The sequence below is a fragment of the Rhinatrema bivittatum genome, chromosome 17 (assembly GCF_901001135.1).
Source record: "Rhinatrema bivittatum chromosome 17, aRhiBiv1.1, whole genome shotgun sequence".
In the NCBI taxonomy this organism is placed as follows: Eukaryota; Metazoa; Chordata; class Amphibia; order Gymnophiona; family Rhinatrematidae; genus Rhinatrema; species Rhinatrema bivittatum.
The window spans coordinates 21,937,566-21,959,053 of record NC_042631.1 but is presented as its reverse complement, the minus strand read 5'-3'; the positions used below and the strand labels follow the sequence as shown (position 1 = coordinate 21,959,053).

The 21,488-nt window shown below is 43.0% G+C and overlaps 1 protein-coding gene across 3 annotated transcripts; it reads right to left on the bottom strand.

The window, feature by feature from the left end:
- Positions 1-736: 736 nt before the first annotated feature.
- TMEM9B (TMEM9 domain family member B) lies at positions 737-19,783 on the bottom strand. 3 transcript variants are annotated; one of them, XM_029582678.1, is made up of 5 exons: positions 19,561-19,783; positions 18,911-19,002; positions 11,322-11,430; positions 8,645-8,779; positions 737-2,020 (listed from the first exon to the last, which is right to left on the bottom strand). In XM_029582678.1, the coding sequence occupies exons 1-5, from the start codon at positions 19,639-19,641 to the stop codon at positions 1,865-1,867; spliced, it is 573 nt and encodes a 190-aa protein (XP_029438538.1). In that variant the 5' UTR covers positions 19,642-19,783; the 3' UTR covers positions 737-1,864. The 3 variants fall into 3 exon arrangements, with proteins under 3 accessions (XP_029438538.1, XP_029438539.1, XP_029438540.1); XM_029582679.1 differs by lacking the exon at positions 19,561-19,783 and adding an exon at positions 19,426-19,541; XM_029582680.1 differs by lacking the exon at positions 19,561-19,783 and adding an exon at positions 19,438-19,457.
- Between the last annotated feature and the right edge of the window lie 1,705 nt (positions 19,784-21,488).

The window sequence follows — 21,488 nt, the reverse complement described above, 5'->3', positions numbered from 1 at the left end:
CCAGTTGAACCATGTACACTGTTCTCTCATCTCCCTTCACCTACTGCACTGGCAATATTTCTGCAGAAAACGCCTACGCTTCCCAGCTCAGGCCAAAACGGGGAGGAGCAAGAAGCCCATCTGTTGCCCGTACTCAAGCTTGCTACCTTCTCCCCGATCATATCTGGGAAAGCACCAGAGTCCTGCCGCTCTTTCAGGTGCTTTGATCTTGCCTCTTTTTGGGAGCTGGACATAAAGTTTGGCCCTGTCCTGTTCCAGGTGATTGCGTATACAGCCTCATACCCAGAGCTTCCTATAACTAGCACTTCTGGCGAGCCCCTGCCCACTGTCCCAAGAGTGCTGGAACTCTTCTGGCTAACTGTTGTACCAGCACAGAACAAGCAGCCGTGCAATACCCAGGATCAAGCGTTTCCAGAAACAGTTTGTAAACTATAGCAACTGTAGAAAGACAGTAGATCTGCGATGTCGCTCAAGCCTTTACTTTGGGAGATGTGCAATTCACACAAAACCAAGACAATCACAGCTAGGATGTCCAAAGGCATTTGTTTACTGGGCCTTATATTAACTTATTTAAATACTTTTGCAAAAGTGCAAGCTGTAGAACCAAAGGATTTTATTTTTAAATGAGAACATCTTTGTTCTGTTGGTTAAATATTTTGCAAGTGATGAGTTTCACCCCATTACATTGACCATGTGCTCTTCCACACAACCTTTACATACACAGTCACAGACAGAGTGGGGAGGTATTCAGAAATCATTTTATTTGTTATATTCCAGAGTAAGAAAAATGTTACCCAACTGGCTGCAATAAGTGGATTAGACAGCCTCCATCCCATTTCAAAAATCAGCAGGATGACGATGGAGGCTGGAAAGGTTCTGTGCATTGTGCTGCCAGCTCAGAAGGATAAACTGTACAGTAAATCTTGAAAAGATGGGCACCGTGCATTTTACTAACCTTTAAACAATGCTCTATAAAGCAAGGTACCTAATGAAACCAGTAACAGGACTGGGCTTTTGAAACCAAAACATTATTACAATTCAGTAGGACCAGGTCTTATCAATGATAAATGTGGATTAATAACACAACATACTTGAGTAAAGTCAACTATCTTCTCAGGGGAGCAGACTGGAAAGTTTGTCCTTACAAAAGACACTTAATATACCTAGACCTGACAAGTTCTACTATAGCTGAAATGGCTCAACAGAGCACAATAATGCAGTCTAATGGAACTAATGTTTACTGTGCCACTTTCTTACAACCAGAGCACTCAGTGTACATACATTAATCTTGCCACTCTTAACCTTCTGCATTTTGCCTGCTAAACTGCACTGTGACATAATGCAGAGCCATGAAATCTGCAAGCACGCATCATCCACTATACATTTATCAGTAATGCTAGGAAATGAAGACTGCTATAGAATACTGCATTTCTACAGAGAGCACTAAAACCAGCAAGAGAAGATTTTTTTTTTTTTTAAAAAGGTCTCCGAGTGCACTGGCCAAGTCATACATTGCAGCTGTCCTCTTATATTATCAGGCTCAGAGACAGAAAAGTTACAATAAAAAATTGCAAAAGTCATCATGATAAGATTTTTATCTTTAAAATGAGAGCCAACTATGGCCAGAAACTTATTACCGAAAGTCACTTTAAGTTATTTATTTGCTAGAGAAGTATTCATGTATGTGTTTCTTAGCTTTCATTCAACACTTCTTTTTGAAGAGGTTAAGCGTATGTAGCCTGAATGAGCTTTTTTCGGCACTGGTAAATGGAGTCCAGGATGAACGGGCCGAGCAGGCAGACTCCGGCCCGTGAGTTCTCACTTCCTTCTTCCAGCGACTGAAGCTTGAACAAAAACGTCACGCTTAACTGAGCACAACGTGCCGGTCGAAGACAGACCTGCGCTGCTCTTGTACCTGCAGCTTCCAGCGCTGCTGCGCATACTCCACTTTATTCAGCACATTGGCTCGCCCCTGGGACCGGGCCAGGACACTGTGAGCATTGGCAAACGGCTGATGGTCCTGCAAATTAAAAAACAGAAAAACAGGATTCAATGAGCTTTCGTGCCAATCTCAACCGACCTGGGTGGGAATGTGCCCACGTTTCTAGCGTGCCTGCCCCAGAGGTCTCTAGCATATTTGTAACATCGTCTTCCTGCGGGGGTCGCTCTGTCTTTACAGGAGCAATTTCCAAAGACTACATGCATGCTTTACTTGTGGGCTTTGCACCAATTTCAAATTGAAGGCACACCCGTACTTTTGCTCGGAAACTTCCCATGGGTACAAAGTCCATACAGTCACTTGCACCTGCGTGTTCTGGGGATGGACTTTTAAGGGAAACGTACATACAGCTCTAAAAATGCACTCCACATGAGCACTTTCCCTCCTTCCGCCTCCTCTCACTGCGTATTGGGGAACAACGTGCAGACTCTTAGCTGCAGCCAGGGAGGCTCATTTTCAGACAAATGCTTTTCGCCTACGTTACTTGCTTATTTCAATGGTGATACAACAGCACCACAGTGAAAAGGGGAAGAGACTGACCGGTGAACCGCACAGGTCCCATTGAATTACAGTAAAGCAAAATAAACCAGACAAGTTGATGTTTGTGGTTTTTTTTTTTTGGCCTGGCCGTTTGCTCCTGTTCGTTTTGAGCTTCCAGATCAATCAGAACCGGCCTCTAGTGGGCTACAGAGCTATGAAGATTCACATACATCTGCCTGGCTATCCTCTGCCCCCCCCAAGCCAGGTCAGCCACTGCAGCAACAGCCTTTGGCCGGGAGCCACCGATGACAGCTCCCTTTGGATCCCAGAAAACGTGTGCACCCTAGTTCTGGCATCACTATTGAGCAATAAGATTTCCCAACCTCATGGGCCGTGTATACGGACTCTGCAGCATCCTTAGCCAACCCGGAGAGTGGAAGGATTTGAATGTAGCTCTTCTGCACAGCAGAGTTCAGCACCTGCTGCTGAACTAATGGGCCATCCCGACTGCGAGCAGTTTTAATGCAAGTGTATTTTTTTCCCCCCATGTAGGGGTGAAAATCCCCTGGCGACTGGTTGTTTGGGCAACCACAGTCTAACTGCTGTGCCTGCAACTGCACTGTAAAAAAAAAAACAAAAAACAAAACACACGGCTGGCACTCATGTTGCCATTTACCTTTTGGCTGCCCAAGATCCCATGCACGTATGACACAGGAACTGCTCTGTACCGTACTGAATCGTTTTTCAGGAAAAAGTGGTTGACTATATCATGCCGTGTAGAAGGTGTTCTCAGATTTAACTGAAAACAGCACCCACTTAAACCTGGCTACCAAAATAAGATTAGCCATTTTGAAAACCTAACTCCAACGAAAATAATGCACAAAGTACTAGGCAAACAGAATGTGATGTCGGCTGAACAAATATCCATTCTTTCATATAGAACTCACTCACAGCTGTGCTTTGCTTCACCACTCTTCGGTACACATCATCCAGAACTTGCCAAGAAATAATTTGACTTTCAATTGTGCCACCTGGTATCTGTTTCTACAGGTAAATTTCAACCTTATCTTCACAACAAAGCACCACAGCCAGCAGCGGCGTCAGCCATTGTAAAAGCTTCAGGTCAATGAAAGCATCCATAAGTGCAATGGGCGTTCTGGAGGTCTCGCAGCACTAAAAAAAGCACACGCCATCTGCTTCCCAAGAGAAAGCGGCTTTTATATGTTTGTTTCCATGAAACGTCAGACTCACTGGTAAGTTCAGTGACGCAGATAAAACAGTGTAACCCTGAATAACACGCAGCACTGTTTTAGAGCAATTTTGTCCCATTTCATTAGCGAGAAGAGGAAAACGGAAACAGAGGGAACCACATTTTAAGTGCCCCATAAAATATCTAGGAAAATGATGCAAAAGCACCGTCAAGCTCTTTCCCTGCTTCCAGAGCAGAGTCCATCTGTCAGGGGCATTTACTACTTGGTATCACACAAGGACACATGGGGGTCATGGTTCTTGGGACTCTGGTTAGGGCAAGACTCTGCAGCTGCTTTCAGCCACATTTTAGCACAATCCAATTGGTTTTAGAAATGAAAAAAAAAGTGAAGAGGTTAAGCGTTAGGTGACTAAATCTGTTTCCAAACAAACTAAAGGTCTGTAAGGTAAGTTTCCTTGCAATCTCACGCAGCTCAGTGACTCATATTTCCAGGTAAACATTTTGGTTCTTCTTGTACTAAACACTGAAATATAAGGAAAATATAAGATAGAAATGAAGGTGCTTAAGTATATGCCATTGTCTATGCATGAGTTTGGGAGCATATGCCAGTGTGACGAAAGCAGCACTAGGCCTTCATGGGAATTTGGCTTGTGGCCAACTCCAGTCCTTCTGACTTATAGCTCCCTAAGACAGAACCAGAACAATGGTTAGGGGAGCAGAGAGGAGAAAATAAGGCCTGTTTGCCCTACCCGTTTCTCCTGTTCTTGTTGTGAAACTGAACAATTCCCAGGAAAAAGAAAATAAAAACTGAAAACCGACTTATTGTCATATACCTTGCATCCACTTCAAGCCTTTTAGTCAGACAGAAAAACCCAAAAGCAATCAAACTGATTGTATCACTACAAACTCCAGAATCTATTAATTTATTAATCAATCTCTGCATATTTTTTAATTAAAAAAAAATCTATCTATATAAAATGTCCAGTGTGCCTCCCTTTCCGGCTGGAAGGTCTGCGATATCAAAGTCTTGTCGACCAATCAGTGCGGGCGGTGGTTGGACCACAGAATCCAATTGGTCGGCAAGACTCCAATGTAGGTTTGCTAACTTTTACCATTGACCATGACACACGCACACACACACACACACACACGTACAAAAACTCTTTCACCTGTACAAAGAAGGGGGTTCTTCTATTAGTCACATATATACAAGAAGACAGGAACCCTTAGTCGTGTCTTCACTACAAAACCCACCGAGTTTGATGACCAAACCCAATCTAGATTCATGCAGCATATAATATAATTATCTTTATGGCAGACAGAAAATTCAGACAGTCTGTTTTAGGTGCATATCACGTCATTAAGTGTCTGTAAATATTCCTTTTATCCCTAGAAGTAAAAAAAAAAATATGCAAGACTCTTTCCTTTTACAACACACTTGTACTGTTTTGTCATTTTTAAGCCCAAAATGGACGTAAACATTCTGGAAACTGTACGTGTCTTATCCAACCAGGGGCAGCCTCAGTGGAGGATGTTTAGGCTTGACGACACTGGAGCAATGCTTAAACGTACATGGGCAGGCAGTACACCAGTCAGGTGATTTCATATGAGATCTATGGGAAAACGGGGAGCAACCAAAATTCCTCAGTGGTGCACTTTTACATCTTCTTAGCCCCCTGTTGAGAGAGTCTCTCTCTCAAAACAAAATTTCAACTAAATCCATTGGGTCTCCCAGATACATGGATAGAGAGAGACAGATCTGGGGAATCCAACAGGCACTTATTTCAGTATGAAATGCACCAAAAAATGAAAAGGAGCAAATCAATTTTAGGTTAATGAACATGTGGTTAAAGGTGAACCGGTAGATTTTCAGAAGGCGTTTGACAAAGTCCCTCATGAGAGGCTTCTAAGAAAATTAAAAAATCATGGGATAGGAGGCAATGTCCTTTTGTGGATTGCAAACTGGTTAAAAGACAGGAAACAGAGTAGGATTAAATGGTCAATTTTCTCAGTGGAAAAGGGTAAACAGTGGAGTGCCTCAGGGATCTGTATTTCGACCGGTGCTTTTTAATATATTTATAAATGATCTGGAAAGGGGAACAAGGAGTGAGGTAATCAAATTCACAGATGACATAAAATTATTCAGAGTAGTTAAATTGCAGGAGGACCTTGTGAGAATGGAAGACTGGGCGTCCAAATGGCAGATGAAATTTAACGTGCACAAGTGCAAAGTGATGCATATAGGGAAAAATAACCGTTGCTGGAGGATGTGGTTAGTGCAGTTAGTGTAGCCAGGTTTAAAAAAAAGGTTTGGATATGCTTCTGGAGATTTAGGGAACAGCCACTGCTTATTACCAGCATTAGTAGCATGGGATCTACTTAGTGTCTGGGTGCTTGCCAGGTACTTGTAGCCTGGATTGGCCACTGTTGGAAACAGGATGCTGGGCTTGATGGGACCCTCGGTCTGACCCAGTATGGCATGTTCTTATGTTCTTAGGATTCAGTTCCAGAAGAAGCAAAATGAACAGAGAAACTACTCCATATCAGCAGGGTTTGAAACATTCTTCCGGGCCTTACCATGCATACCTGCCGTACATCCCCCTTCCAGTCCCTCAACGAGTTGGGAGTGCGTAGTGCGGGTGCCCCCATCCCACCCGGGTGCAGTCCTCTCTTCTACCTCCTCCAGACCCCTATTCGGTTTGTTTTCCAGTAACGAAACAGCAGGGAATGCAGTCTTGGTAGAAGGATCTGGATGTGTGCAGGTACCAGCAGTCTGCCCAGAAGCCATCAGTGTCCAAGTCTGAGCCTCATGCGCTTATCAGGCCTGAGAAGCCAGACGACTCCTTCCAGAAAGGTGGACTTTTCCCAAGAAGAAATAACTCCTTTCACCTTCGGTTTTTCACACTTCCCCAACGTATCCCTTTGGACCCCCTGACTGGGGCAGAGAGTAATATATTTACTGTGTTTGGGGAAACTATCTAAGTCATTTCTCTCTCTCTCGCCCAATTTTTAATGTCCTTCTACACATGGACAGAAAAACCTTAGGTCCTCTGTATATAAAATATTCCCTTTTGTCTAATTCCATGCATAAACACATTCTTTTGTGACCTTCCTAACGCCAGCGTGACACTTCACATTTCTATTGGTGTTGATATCCAAAACTTCACTACAAAAAATGCTTAAAGGATTAAGTACTTAAGGGCGTTAGCACAACGAGTTTTATCCCTTTAAGTGCAGCTTATTCAACCCCAGCGGCGGCAAAGGAGACAACAATGCTCATGCACGGACGCAGCACGGGACGCGAGCAGGATGGCGCACTTCTTGTCCCTTTCACACCTGCACTATGTAATTACAGTAAACTGGAGGCCCGCTGGTCGCTAGTGCTTTGGCAATAACGCGGCGGGGATGTGCTAATACGATGGGGAGAAAACGCAAGCGTTACGAGCCACCGGTGGCAAGGCCTTCGAAAGCACGCCTCTCCTTCCTACCCAGCAAAAGCCTGGTTTCTCAAGCTTGCTTTGCGCCAGTCAAGAAAGCCCCTTGATAAAGCAGGCTTGGTGTTGACTTTCTGAAAAGAAATACTGGGTGTTCATAGATTGTTATATACAATTCCGAAATGTCTTTGTTTTTATCATGGACAGAAAGAGGGGGTGGGATTTTAGTGCGTGGGTTGCTAGTTTATATTTACATTTTGCGGATTTATGTAATTGTAATTCACTCGAGGGCAAGAAAATCAATCAATCCAGGCTGTGGCACTGCAGGTGTGAAACCAAGAGTGACTTTGTTGGTCATATGTGGAAGAAGAGTAAGATGCTTTTACACTAGTGACCAAGTCTGGGGCGTCAGTATTACTCTTCACAAACCCTCCGTGGGGAAGACTTGGGTGAAACAAAGAGACGCACTTGCACTCCTGGTAGCTTCCAACGCTGGTACAAAAAGAGCGTACCATGCATCTTTTGGTCCTCAAGGGCCTGCCACTCGCAGGCTTCCAGGATTATTGCTCGCACACCACTGAATCCAATTCTGTAAGGAACCGACACGAGAACCAGCCAAAGATGCTGCTGCACGTGACACGGGGGACCTTCAGAAAGCTCACATACACCATCATCTTTGGATCTTACGCTGGGTCAAGAAAAGACTTCAGAGCCTGCAAAAAATAAAAAAATAAAAATCCCGTCTTCCCCACAGATCCTAGGCCCCCATAGGGCGTTCTTGAATGAACTGTGTCTAATGTGGGGAGACTAGTGTCCTCCTGTACGCAGGCTGTGTTACATCCATCCTTCAAAAAGGTCAGAGGCAAGCTCCACTGATCGAGGGGGATAGGAGTTACAGTTATGTTCGCCCCCTTGTGAGATTTCGGCATAGTGTTCAAATAGTCACTTTTTTTTTCCAAATGGCTATGCCAAAGCAAATCTGTGCCATGTTTTGTGCCACTGAAATTATTCAGCACATAATTGTCTGGCCAATCAAAAAAGGCTTGCTTCTATGGAAAATTTAAAAAAAAAAAAAAAGTTACATTTCACAATAATTCTTAATATTGTTAAACTAAAAAAAAAAATAAAAATGGGAGAGGTAATAATGAGCTGCCCTCCCCTCATTAATGGAAGCTCATTTAAAACTTTTTTTTTTTTGAAAAGTTAGTTTGAAAATCCCACTGGGGCACACAAGGTGGGTACAAGGTGCTGATGTAGTTGGCGCCTGCACCAGAGCAAGCACAAAAGTTGATGCTGGAAAGCATGCGAGGAGATCTAGTCTTCCCCGACCTAACCCCGCCCATTATTTCATGGAGATAAAAGCTTGCGCCGTGTTTACAGCGCTGATGGGGGGACGGAGAACTGGAATAATCAGATTGTGTTTTTACGCAGGCATGAAATGCTCCGATTATGGCCCCCCATGTCGTTCTCAAGCACCTTCCAGACGTTGCTACGAGCAGCCAGATGTGCACGCGACCTTACCCCAACATCGTCGTCGCTCTGTATGAGCTGGGAATGCGCAAAGAGGCGTCTTTTCAGCATCGGCTCCACCAAAGTGAGGTACAGCATGTACAGCAGCAGCAGGCCCAGGATGGAGAGGTATATTAAGATGGTAAACTGGAAGTAAGCAAAACAGAAGTCTGGTTCTAATACGCTCAACAAGGTTTCCATATTCCAAGTCAGACCCCTCCTACACTCTCTCTTTTGAAGCCTCACTCATCGATGGGGACGTTTAAGTGGTCACACACAGTGTACAAATATGGAGCAGATGATGCCGTATGTCACATTTTCACCTCTTTTCTTATGTTTTAGGTCCACTCTGTATGTAATTTCCACTAAATTTCATGAGCAGAGTATTGTCGTTGCTGTTAGTCCACTTGTATATGTAAAAAACAAGGGTCAAAAATGTTATACTTGTTGGACTCATGCAATACATCTGTGATGAGCTTTCAAGTGCTCTGCTTCTTCAGATCAGTGAGGAAATAGTTCAGTTACACTATTTACACCTAACAAGTGTTCAGACGTGGATTGACTCACTCTCCATTACACACCTGAGCTGAAGACAAATTACAATTCAGACATAAGTTTGTAAAGCAAGGCAATGGAGACTCACAGGAAAAAAAAAGGGGGATTTATACTCCAATTTCACCAATTCTCAGCCTTCTGCTTCAACCACTCCTATTACATTTCTTTTGTTCCTTGAAATCTAAAGCAATAATTACTGTAGGCATGCATAGTGTGCCACAGCGGGGATAATGCATGGGTGGAGAATGAATTTATCATTTGGGGTGATCTTGTTACTCTGTTTATGTATTTAATGGGTATGATTTGGGGAGGCGGGGTACTTTGACTACGTGTTTTTATTATGTATGTTATTGTTGAAAATCGCCTAGAGCCTTGTGCACCAGGCGATTAATAAATTTTAACGAACATAAACATAAACTTAAGTGGCGGCGCAGAGTTCATAAAGGAACTGAAATTAACAGTGCCCAGACATGTCTTCTCTTCTCCATCGTAACTCCTCATCTACAAAGGGAAGGTTTGATCTTTCTGCATTATAACTGCATCTCCTGTACAAAGCTTCTGCCGTACTCTGCCCTCCGAATCATTCCTTTCACTGAATAAAGGGGCATCCATCCATTCTGGGTGCAAAAATGGAGCTCAGGATAATTTCAGGGCTCACCACAGCCAATCAATGTATAAAAAGGTTACTGTTCTTCTGAGCAGAATTGCTTGGGCTTTGGCATTAAAAGAAATCCTCCTGTTTCCGAGCTTGTGTCAGCCATGCAAAGGCCCAAAGATGGCGGCTCCCGGGGGCTCTGTTCGCTGTAGCCTTCCCATTTATGCAGGCTGCATCGGCCATGGATTGGAAGTGTTTGGGTCAGAGAACAGGTCCCTTAGCTGTCATGAAGCTGGACACAAGCGCAGCTGTAAACTGGCAATCTGTGTTGCAGCCTAGGAACAGAAGAGCCCATTCCAGGGGTAGGCAAACTTTTTATTATTTTTTACTGTTTTGCTTACAGCGGACCTCATTAGTGGCTCTTGCCTGCACCGGGAGCTGAGGGGAGGGGTGGTCCCCGCTTACAACTTCAGCTGGAGAGCGGGGCTGAGAGAGTAGTAGCTGCTTGGAGCGCTGAACTCTCCCCACACATTCCCTCCTCCTAAAAGCTTTCCCCCACCACATGCCCTCTTATCAGGAAAGCTCTCCCTACACTTCCCCAGATCACAGAGTCTGTTGTAACCACATTTTATTTTGTTTTACTTACATTCTCCACGGCTTCCTGGCTGTAAAAACCAGCAGCCCTGCTCCGGGACTCAGCTGAGCCCAGTATTTATTTTTAAGCCATGGCCTGATGCACTGTTTTAAGGCCACAATGACGACAGCAGGCAGCTCACTGCTCCTGCAGGAACTAGACATCCCCTTCTCCCCACCCCTGCATATGGAGCTGTGCACTCGCAGCTCATACCGTGAGACTGCTTCCATGTGGCACTGGCAACCGATGCCAAATTAATTAGCGTTTTTTTCTGGCTTCCAGGGACCAAGAAGAAGCAGGCCTTCACACTGGATGGCTCAGCTAAAGATATTCTCAATGGCATCTTCTTCTTCCTGAATAGCACCACCTCCTGCCAGCCTGCAATTAAATACACCCTGCGAAGAGCTGGGAACATGACTTCCAGATTCAAGGCAATAAAACACAGAATAAGGTGAAAGGGCCAGCAGACAGGAGGTAGGGAGAGGCAGTGGGCAGCATGAAGGAGGCACCACAAGCCAAAATGCATGGGGGGATCACTGTAGGACAGAAGACACTGGCACATGGGCTGTAGGTTTCCCACCTCTGGCCTATTTCTACTGACCCAAGCAATGTGAGAGAGACTCTATGGCACAAGCACTTTTTATATTTTCCAGTGGCTGCAACATATTAAAGCTCAGAATGATTTCAGAAGCTGAAATCAGACAATCAGAAGGAACTGTATAATACCAACTCTTGAAATCAGGCATTTTTCTCACAATATAAACAATAATTGAGTAGACTGCACTCCCAAGTCATAGAGCATCTTACTCATCTCATGAGGCCCTCTGGGTAATTAAGATGAAAGCAATTAACCTGCTGAGATTTGTACCATGTCAGCACTAATCAGCAGAGGCTGAGCTCCTTACCTGAATTGTAATGGAGCTCCTTTCTTCGTATTTGCATTCACAGCGCAGGCAGTAAGCTTCGACGTCTGCCCCAGCCACTGGCATTGGGTGGACCACATGAAGACACTCACTAGGCAAACACAGGGGGGAGACAGAATTCCACGTTAGCTCTATTCAGTTTTGTAATGTAGGCAGAGCAGGTAGACAAAAAAAAACCCACGAGCAGAGATACATCACCTCCCAATTCTAATTGCCTAACAGCTCTCCAATGGGGTATCTATTCACAACATTTCAATAAACAGATTTTAAAAAACATGGAACATGGGGCAAGATCCAACTCCAAGCTAGTGGTACCAGTAACTGAAAGGGTTACGGGATATCCTAATGTTAAAGGATAGAACTTAGTTTATTAAATGTGTATATTAGGTAATTGGTGGCTGCACACAGACAAGTAGAAAGATCAACGTAATAACCATTTGTACTTCACTCTGTGAGGGACCAATTCCCTGGCTGGACATCTTAAATCCTACTCGAAACTGCAGACAGAAAGGCATGGACAGCCATTAGACATAAATGCTGCTGACAGACTAAATCATGGTATGTTCCTCTCAATGGAAACCTTGATTTTCCTCCTGGGACTTTGAATGCATTTGTTCAACAAACTAGGCAGAATAAAATCTGGATCATAGACTATTTCGTTGACAAAAACAATTCTCATGTAGAACATTTAGGTTTCAGGCATAGACTTTCTTCCTTATTTGCAAATGCAAAGTTACATCACTCACATATTACAAGGTGCTGACCTGCCGCTTACCTCTCCAGCAGTGTCTAACACACAGAGGTAATCTCTCCAGGCTCTACAGATTCTTACATAATCAGATGGCATATATAATCTTTAAGTCTTTAGCTACAGTATGGCAAGTAAAGGTCAGAAAAGGGATTGACAGTGAACAAGTGCAGGAGTGTTATGCTTTAACTTATAAGTTTACCACAGAGGTGGATAATCCAATGATCATTTCACCCGTGAGAACATAGTCATCAAGCAAGTGCATGAAACGTGGTGATCCAGACACCAATTTAATTCACTGTCTTTGGGACTGCACAGTTCTTTTGAAAATTTTGGCGAGTTTTAGAAATGCGGTCCTTGTGCCAAAAAAGGCTGTACCTATGCCTTGCACCTCTGCCATGTTGCAGCATGCCCCAGAATGTTTAATAAGGAAGGCTCACAAGATGCTGTTGATTAAAACCAGTCTCCTAGCCAAGAGATGCCTTTTACTGAATTGGACAAAGGAGTGTTTGGAGATGGACGTCTGGGAGAAGAGGAGGAAAAAAGGATTCTACTGTTTGAACTGCAAGATGTTATGAGAAATGTTGAATAAGAAGTTGCACATACATATATAAAAAACCATGGAATCTGAAGCAACCCTCAACACTAGATTGAAAATTGGGTCCGATTGACCCCTCTTCTCTTGATTACGCATTCCCAGATGTTACTAAATACATCATAAAACTCATCTGGTCGCCTGGTATTTAAAAAAAAAAAAAAAAAGTGCCAGCTTGCTTGTGCACTGCAGTAAACTCAGAGCATGCAAGCACAGAAATCTGAGTGTAGTGTGGATTATGCCTCAATCTCAGCAAAAGTCAGAGCAGCCTTTTCTTCACTCCACCATCTCTATTCATATGCACCTTGAGCAAATTCTCTCAACAAATCTAAACCAACCACTTCTAAGACAGACTTTGAATGGCCTACATGCGAGAAGCTGCAACACCGAACCGGTGAAACATCTGGATGGTAATGGAAGAGACCTCAAAGAGAAATACACAAACCGAAAACGCAGGTGCAAAATATCTGTGCAGTCTGATACTATGCAACATCCCCGCCTAGTGACCAGAAAAGGAAAACAAACTGAAAGACCTTTCCTGTAAGCAAATAAAGTATGAGATCTACTCAGATCCTTATCAAAGACAAGGGACGGATGCTATCCAATGACAGCTTCATGGAAGGAAACAAACTCACTCTAAAGAGGCAGCTGGCAATACAAGACACGCTAAGTCTGTCTCTCAAAATTCATGCAGAGCTCTCTTTGGCTTACATTTATTTATATGCTGCCTTTAGAATTTTTAGAAATGTAGACAAAGTGGTGCACAACAGATGAGATCTCATCCAGCACAGCTTAAAAACAGCATACAGTAAACATCTAACCAGATATAACATAAAACCAGGAAACTTAACCAAAACACACTAAACGATAACTGAACAGATAGCACCCACATAAAGTGAAAAAAGGGAAGTCGCTCATAATCGACCAGTAAAGCAATCCTCTCTCACAACGTGAGAATATCTGCAGTTCTCCTTCCTTTCCGTTCTAATAAGCAGTACCTAGATTGTAATAAGCCTAGTAAAAACCAGGCAAAAAATATAAATAAGAACCCGCAGATAGCTTTGCTCACCCAACTCCCCCAGCACTATTCCTCCATATCCACCCTAATCTGCCACAGTAAATTGTATTTTATTTGCAGTACCAACAGGGGGAGAGCCATGGCATGGAGCATCTACCAGCTCTTCCTGGTGAGGCTGGCCACTGGGATCTTTCACACGCAGATAGAGTGGACAGTTTTAATAAATCGGATGCATCACTTTAAAACTATCCAGTGTTAAAACTACTTAGAAACAAAGTAAACCATTTCATCCACTGACATTGTCTCCTGTGATTTAGAAGCATTACCTGCTTTCTGTGTCCCACCCACACCAGATTTCAGGCTATGTAAGGGGGTCCAAAAAGATTGAGACAGGGGCCATCCTTGGATTTGTGCAGATCCTGGAATTTCTGGTTCTTCCATGGTTTGAGATAGTAACAGAAGCATGGGTAATAAAATCTGAATGTACCTAACTGGCTTACAGCCCCGTTTGGTTTGGGAGCATGAAATGACTCCACAAACTGGTGAATCTGCCAGAATTAAAGACTCCCAGAACACATCCTCACATTAGCTCCAACTGACAGAGCCTTTCTTCCAGTCTAGTGAGTTCTTGGTCGGGCTGAAAAAGAGCACAATAGCTGTCTGAACCTGGAATGAAAAGTCAGTTATCATTAGGACTCAAATTATAGGGCATGGATTCAGTCTGGATAAACCAATTATAATATGGATCTGTTTCACTGGGAATAGTAATTTCAAGTGCTTCCCCAATACAACAACCAAATATGCTGAAAACAGACAGCAATATAAAACCTGCACTTGAAATGCCCTTTGCCTACTAAACACCATGAAACCTACTATGATTCTAAGACTAAACAAGTAGGGAATCCATTTCAAGAGCTGCAATGTAGAGCAGCTTGATGTGGCCAAGTGGTAACATAGGAGAGACTCGCGCACACTCTCAAATCAAAGAGGTACAGGATTCCTACTGGAACAATTCGGAGGGATAAGATATATAATCAACTGCTTCTTCTTGCACTAACATATTTAAGCATGGAAGATGCTGGCGACTGCAACACTGAGAAATTGTAATGCATGCTTTTGATATTCTTCACCTTGAGCTTAAAAAAAACCAAACCAACAAATCTGTTGTCTATATTGAAATGCTCCCCAACAACACTATGCATCCTCAGAAGGAGAACATGCTTTTGATTTGTCTTGTACCCCCCTTTTATTGCCCTGTATCTTCAACCCTCTTCCCCATGCTATGTCTGGGTAATTCTAGGAAACCCTGCAGACTTGAAGGCTGGAGGAGCAGCAGGGTTGGAACCAGCAGGCTTGCTGGAAATCAACTGCATGGATGCTGGCAGATCGGTGGTGACCAAGGACTGTCCAGCAAGGTGATAAGGAGAAACCAGGAATGGACAAAGAAAAGGCAGGTCATGGGGTATCAGGTTGGTATTAACAGGCTACCCCCCATCCCCACTCCAGAAATCAACTGGGTTGATGTATGCAGGCAGATATTCTGTCAACAGCCTCATTAATTTGGGTAGCTGTGTAGGTTATTACAAAGCTTGGTGGCAAGATGGAGGTGAGGAGCTGGGGGCTGGATTAAGTATAGGAACTTGTGTGCTCATCTACCCAGGATGGTAGAGACCCAAAGAGGAAAACAAAAGCTGACTTGGAGAAGGAACAATATCCTACAAGTGCTCCAATGTCTATGCTGGGCAGCTGGGATACATCTGTGAACTGTGGACAGAAATAACTGGGCAGACTATATCGACCAATCGGCCTTTTACTGTCCAGCTTTACTATATTACTTTATTGCTATGTTATTATTGATACTGATCTTTCTTTTCAACACCACATCCAGGCCATGATGAAAAGTGGCTGACTTAACTGCATTAATGCAATTTAGAAAACAGACTCCTAAAACTGAAATCTTTTCTCTGGAGTGCAACATTACTAAAATCTCAAGCTGCAAGGTGGTACCAAAGATCCTCTCTTCTGTAATGTAGGAACCTGCTTTAGAATCCCTGCAAAAGTCTACCAAGACCCAGCAGAGAGCTTCTGAAGGAATGGAGTCTTCTGCTAGGCAAGAAAAGGAACTCAAACCACAGCTAAGGACAGGACAGTGCACGTCCAACAGACCTAAAACTACAGAGCAAAGGGGGCAATTTTCAAACTGTCCACTTTGGATAAAGTCCGCGGGTTCTTGAATCACGATTCAAAGAGAAGGCATGTGTACAGTCACTTGAAAGCCTGCCATAGGTATATTTGCACCTGCTTTTTGTGGGTGCAGATTTTCTTTGGAAAACAGACTTGAAAATCTAATCTGTGCGCATTATTTTCTGATCCTCCCCTAAATATAGCTAAAAGTATGCACATAAATTGTTTTAAAATTGTTCCCAAAAAGGTTCTCCTCTTGCCAGATCATCGAGAACCCTCTCTTCACATTATGTGCCCTGCAGAGATGGATGCCAGTACAGCAGACTGGGATCAGCCACTTTACTACTGATGAGACATTTTGCCTCTCATGCATACACTCGGATTCATTTTATCTTCCCCACGCCCTCTGCTCCATGTTTAATAGTTATTAAGTAACCAGAGCAATATTTAGAAACATTGCAACTTTGCCAACTCAACAAGTCAGCAGATCTGAAATGCTCCCTGAAGGTGCCCAGCACCATATGTAACCTCCAAAAGAGAAAAAACTACTGAACTGAAAGCTATTTGCTCTAGGATTTGAGGCCTGAAGTGCACCAAAGGGAGCAAACTGACAAGCTTAGTAGCAGCAAAGCACCAAAACCAGACACTATTTACCTCTGCATTTTGAAATAATTCAAACATGAAATTACAGAACTATTACTAAAGTCTGGCTCCATGGGTGATCCAGTAATCCACAGACTGGCAAGTCTGTGGTTGGTGCCAGGCAAAATGGCTGAAGCTATTGTTAAGAACAGAATCACCGAACATATGGATAGACATGCATTAATGGGGAAGAGCCAACACAGATTTAGCAAAGGGAAGTCATGCTTTACTAAACTATTAGAATTTTTTGGAATATGTAAATAAACGTGAAGACGGGATGGCCAGTTAACCCAGTATACCTGGATTTTCAAAGGGCATTTGACAAAGTCTCATGAAAGACCGAGGAACTTACAAAGTCATCAAGTACGGAGGTAATGCCCCACTGTGGGTGGGAAACTGGTTAAAATACCGGAAACTTTAAATGGTCAGTTTTCCAAATGGAGAGAGGTCCATTTGGACCAGTATCATATAACATGTTCATTAATGACCTGGAAAAGAAAGGTGGTCAAATCTGCAGATTATTCAAAGTGATCAAAACATAAGATGACTGTGAGGAATTACAGGAGGCCCTTGTTAAACTGGGGAACTAGATGGCAAGTGAAATTTAATATGGACAAGTGCAAAATGATGTACAGAGAAAAAAAAATCCAAGTTATAGGTACATATTGATAGGTTCCATACTAAGAGTTACCACTCAAACGGATCTTGGAGTCACTGTGGACAATACTTTGAAATCTTCAGCTCAGTGTGCGACAGTGGCCAAAAAAGCAAATAGAATGCTAGGAATTATATCAAAAGTAATAGAGAACAAAACAAGAAATATTAGAATGCTGCTGTACCAATCCATGTCTGATCACATCAAACAAAAAAAACAAACCCACAAATTAGAAAAGATGCAGAGAGACATGACAAAATTGAAAGGATGGAATAACTTATTAAGAATGGCTCAACAGGTTTAGGTTTATATTTATTTGATTTATATTCCGCTTTTTGGCACTTCAAAGCGGATTACATTCAGGTCATGTAAGTATTTCCCTATCCCCAGAGGCTAGGGTTCTATAGCTTGGAAAAGAGATGAAAGAGGAGACACAATTACAAAACCATGCGCGGTATGGAACACGTTTGATAGGGAGCAGTTGTTTGCCCTTTGCATGAATTAGATTTAGAAAGGATCTGCTGGGTTCTTCCAAGTGACCTGGCCATACTACACTGGACTACAACTACAATATAACCCCAAAAATCAATCCTCTGAGCCATCAACAAATCACAAATCTGAGGATCCTAAGTATCTTATTGCATGAGGTTTGTCTGGTGGGGAACACTCAACAAGCTATTAGGTCTAGCTTGCTGAACTGTTTTCCCTCCGCTTTTATTCTTAATATATATACACATACAGCTCAGGGGCTTGAAAGTGCAGGCGGCAACATCAGCCGAAACTCTGTGTGGTGTAGGCAATACAGGAGACTGGAGAGGCAGAGAGAGTGAATAAAACAAATGCCGGCATTGTTATATTAATAAGATTCTCCAACCTCCTTCTGTATAAATAGAAAAGTGTTTTCATTTCAGAGATGTTTTGAGAACGCCAAAGACAATTTGGTTAAAATTAGTTGATTCAAATAGAAATACAAATCTTTAGAAATTAATTATGTTCCAATAAAAGATAAAAAAAATATATTAAGAATAAAAGCAGGGGGAAAACAATTCAACAAGCTAGACCTAATAGTTAGCTTGTTGAGTGTTCCCCACTGGACAAGCCTCATGCAATAAGGAACTTAGGATACTCAGATTCATGCTACGCTGGGGATAAGATGCTGAGTTAGATGGCCCATTGGTCTGATACAGCACATCTTATGTTCTTCTAGAACCTCATGAATAAACTAAAATCCTACAGACCCAATCACATAATCAAACGCCCTTCCCCACTCCCCCAGCAGATTCTTAAATCCAAAATAAAGATAAAGGATCTGAGAGTACACAGCACAAGGAAGAAAGCCCTGAAATATTTAAAAGTTCTATTTTTATTAACTAATTGCATAGTGCAGTGGTCCCCAACCCTGTCCTGGGGGGCCCACCAGCCAGTCGGGTTTTCAGGATATCCACAATGAATATGCATGAGAGAAAATTTGCATGTTATGGAGGTATGCATGAGAGAAAATTTGCATGCACTATTCATTGTGAATATCCTGAAAACCCGATTGGCTGGTGGGCCCCCAGGGCAGGGTTGGGGACCACTGGTATAGTGCACACCAGTGTATTTTAGCACTGTGTAGAAGTTCATTCAACTTTACAGCTTTTTTTAATTCAATGAACTTGAACGCCATCTTTTATTAGCTCATGATCTTGCCAAGAATGGTGAAACAGTAGTATAGTACCGGAGAACTTACCAATCTTTCTGCGATATATTTCTGATGTAAATTTGGCCATGAAGCTCTTTATAAGGTGGACAAATGCATTTGCATCGGACATCATCAAAATTCTGTAAAAGGAACACAGATTTATTAACAAACAAAAAGTAAAAAGGCAATGTATTTGTACTCTACTATGACAGATGCAAAGTGATCCCATTTCATAAGGCTGGATGTAAATAAATGTCTTTAGAGACGGCGTAAAACTCTTCAATAAAAAACCGAAACGCTGCACATACTGCTCGCATTAAACATTCTCAAAGCTCGGGATGACATATGCGTACATATGGACAAACATTTTCTGTGGAGATTCCCGTAATAATACACTGGACGAACGCTATTAACAAGATTATTATCTAATGTCGATAAAAAGCAAATGGGGCGGTAGCAATGACTCAACCAGGAGCAGTTGAAGGTTGCACTCACACCCTCCATAACATTGTTCGGTTTTGACTCGTAAGGATGCATTAATGGTTTTTGCAGTTTACGTTTACCCAAAAGCTTACGGAAGCCGGTTAGGAGCTCAGGCCGTATTAGTGCAGGAAGGGGCTGCACGGGGCAGCTGGATGAGGGGCGGAGATGGCGCTGAACCTAGGTCTTGCTGCTGGGCCGGGCCCGGCCCGTCTCACCTTCTCTCCCTGGGACACCGGCACGGTGAGGAGCAGCAGCACCGAGGCCATCCACACGCTCCCTGCGAGCCAGGCCGCCATCTCCCTCCGACCCAGGCCGCCTCAGTGCCACCGCATAAGGCGCCCGGGAGCAGACGCTCGCCCGTTATCCAGCAGCAGGAGCCTGCGCGCAGCTTCCGGTCCACCTCCACTTCCGCTCCCCGGTGTCACCCGTGTTATTGTCCGGGTACTTCCGCTTCTGCGGGTGAAGGTAGAGCTATGGAGGGGCGGGGCCTGGAGAGGAGCCCGCGAAGGGGGCGTGGCTTGGAGGCTTTTGGCTGAGTTTTGGATGCAGCTATGATGAACACGCTGTGAAACGCTTTGTCGTCTACCTTAGCCTAAACGGAGCTCTTTGATGAGAATCGTTTACTGAACATAAGAATTGCCATACTGGGTCAGACCAATCCAGGTCTCAAGTACCCAATCCAGGTACCAATCCAGGTCTCAAGTACCCAAACATTAAATGAATAGATCCCATGCTACTAATCCTTATTGATTAATAGCAGTTCATGGGCTTCTGCTCTAGGAACTTATCCAAACCTTTATAGAAAAATGTTAAATAAATAAAATAAATTAAACCCAGCTACACTAACAGCCACATCCTCTGGCAGTGAATTCCAGAGCTTAATTATACATTAAGTGAAAAATAATTTTCTCAGATTTTTTTTTTTAACTAGCTACTTGGTAACTTCATGGAGTGCCCCCTAGTCCTTGTATTATCCGAAAGAATAAATAACCAATTCACATTTACCTGTTCAAATCCTTTCATGATTTTGTACAACTCTTATCATATCCTCCCTCCCCTTCTCCCAACCCTCTCTTTTCCAAGCTGAACAGCCCTAACCTCTTTAGCCTTTCCTCATAAGGGAGACGTTCCATCCCCTTTATCATTTTGGTCGCCCTTCTCTGTACCTTCTCCAGTGCAACCATATCTTGTTTGAGATGCGGCGACCAGAACTGCACACAGTATTCAAGGTGCGGTCTCACCATGGAGCGATACAGAGGCATTATTACATCCACTGTTTTATTCGCCATTCCCTTCCTAATAATTCCTAACATTCTGTTTGCTTTTTTGACGCACGCAGAGCGGATGATCTCAATATATTATCCACTATGACGCCTAGTTCTCTTTTCTGGGTGGTAATTCCTAAAGTGAAACCTAACATCATGTAACCACAGCAAGGGTAATTTTTCCCTATTGCACTTGTCCACATTAAATTTCATCTGCTATTTGGATGCCCAATCTTCCAGTCTCTCAAGGTCCTCCTGCAATTTATCACAATCCACTTGAGATTTAACTACTCTGTATACTTGTGTCATCTGCAAATTTAAGCACCTCACTCGTCATGCCCCTTTCCAGATCATTTATAAATATATTAAAAAGCACCGGTCCTAGTACTGGTATGATTGAATCAGAATATCAGTATATAAAATTAAATAAATACATAAATACATGTCCCTGAGGCACTCCACTGTTACCTTTTTCCACTGTGAAAACAGACCATTTAATCCTACTCTGTTTCCTGTCTTTTAAACAGTTTGCAATCCACATATCACCTCCTATTCCATGACTTTTTGGTTTTCTTAGAACCCTCTCATGAGGTTTTTGAACACTTCTGAAAATCCAAATACACCACATCTACCGGTTCACCTTTGACATCATTTATTCAGCCCTTCATAAAAATGTAGAAGATTTGTGAGGCAAGACTTCCCTAGGGTAAATCTATGCCTGCTGTGTCCCATTAAACCATGTCTATCTAAATGATTTGTGATTTTATTCCAAATTTTTCCCGGCATTGAGGTCTAGAGTTTCCCGGATCTTCCCAGAGCCCTTTTTTTTAAAAATCTTTTCTTTATTAAACAATTTTTACTTTACAAACAACTTCACA

Coding starts and splice junctions, on each gene's coding strand:
- TMEM9B (XM_029582678.1), bottom strand. CDS start 19,641: ATGGCGGCCTGGCTCGCAGGGAGCGTGTGGATGGCCTCGGTGCTGCTG. Junction 11,431..18,910: donor AATATATCGCAGAAAGATTG/GTAAGTTCTCCG, acceptor GTGTTTGCCTAG/TGAGTGTCTTCATGTGGTCC. Junction 8,780..11,321: donor GGAGCTCCATTACAATTCAG/GTAAGGAGCTCA, acceptor GCTTACTTCCAG/TTTACCATCTTAATATACCT.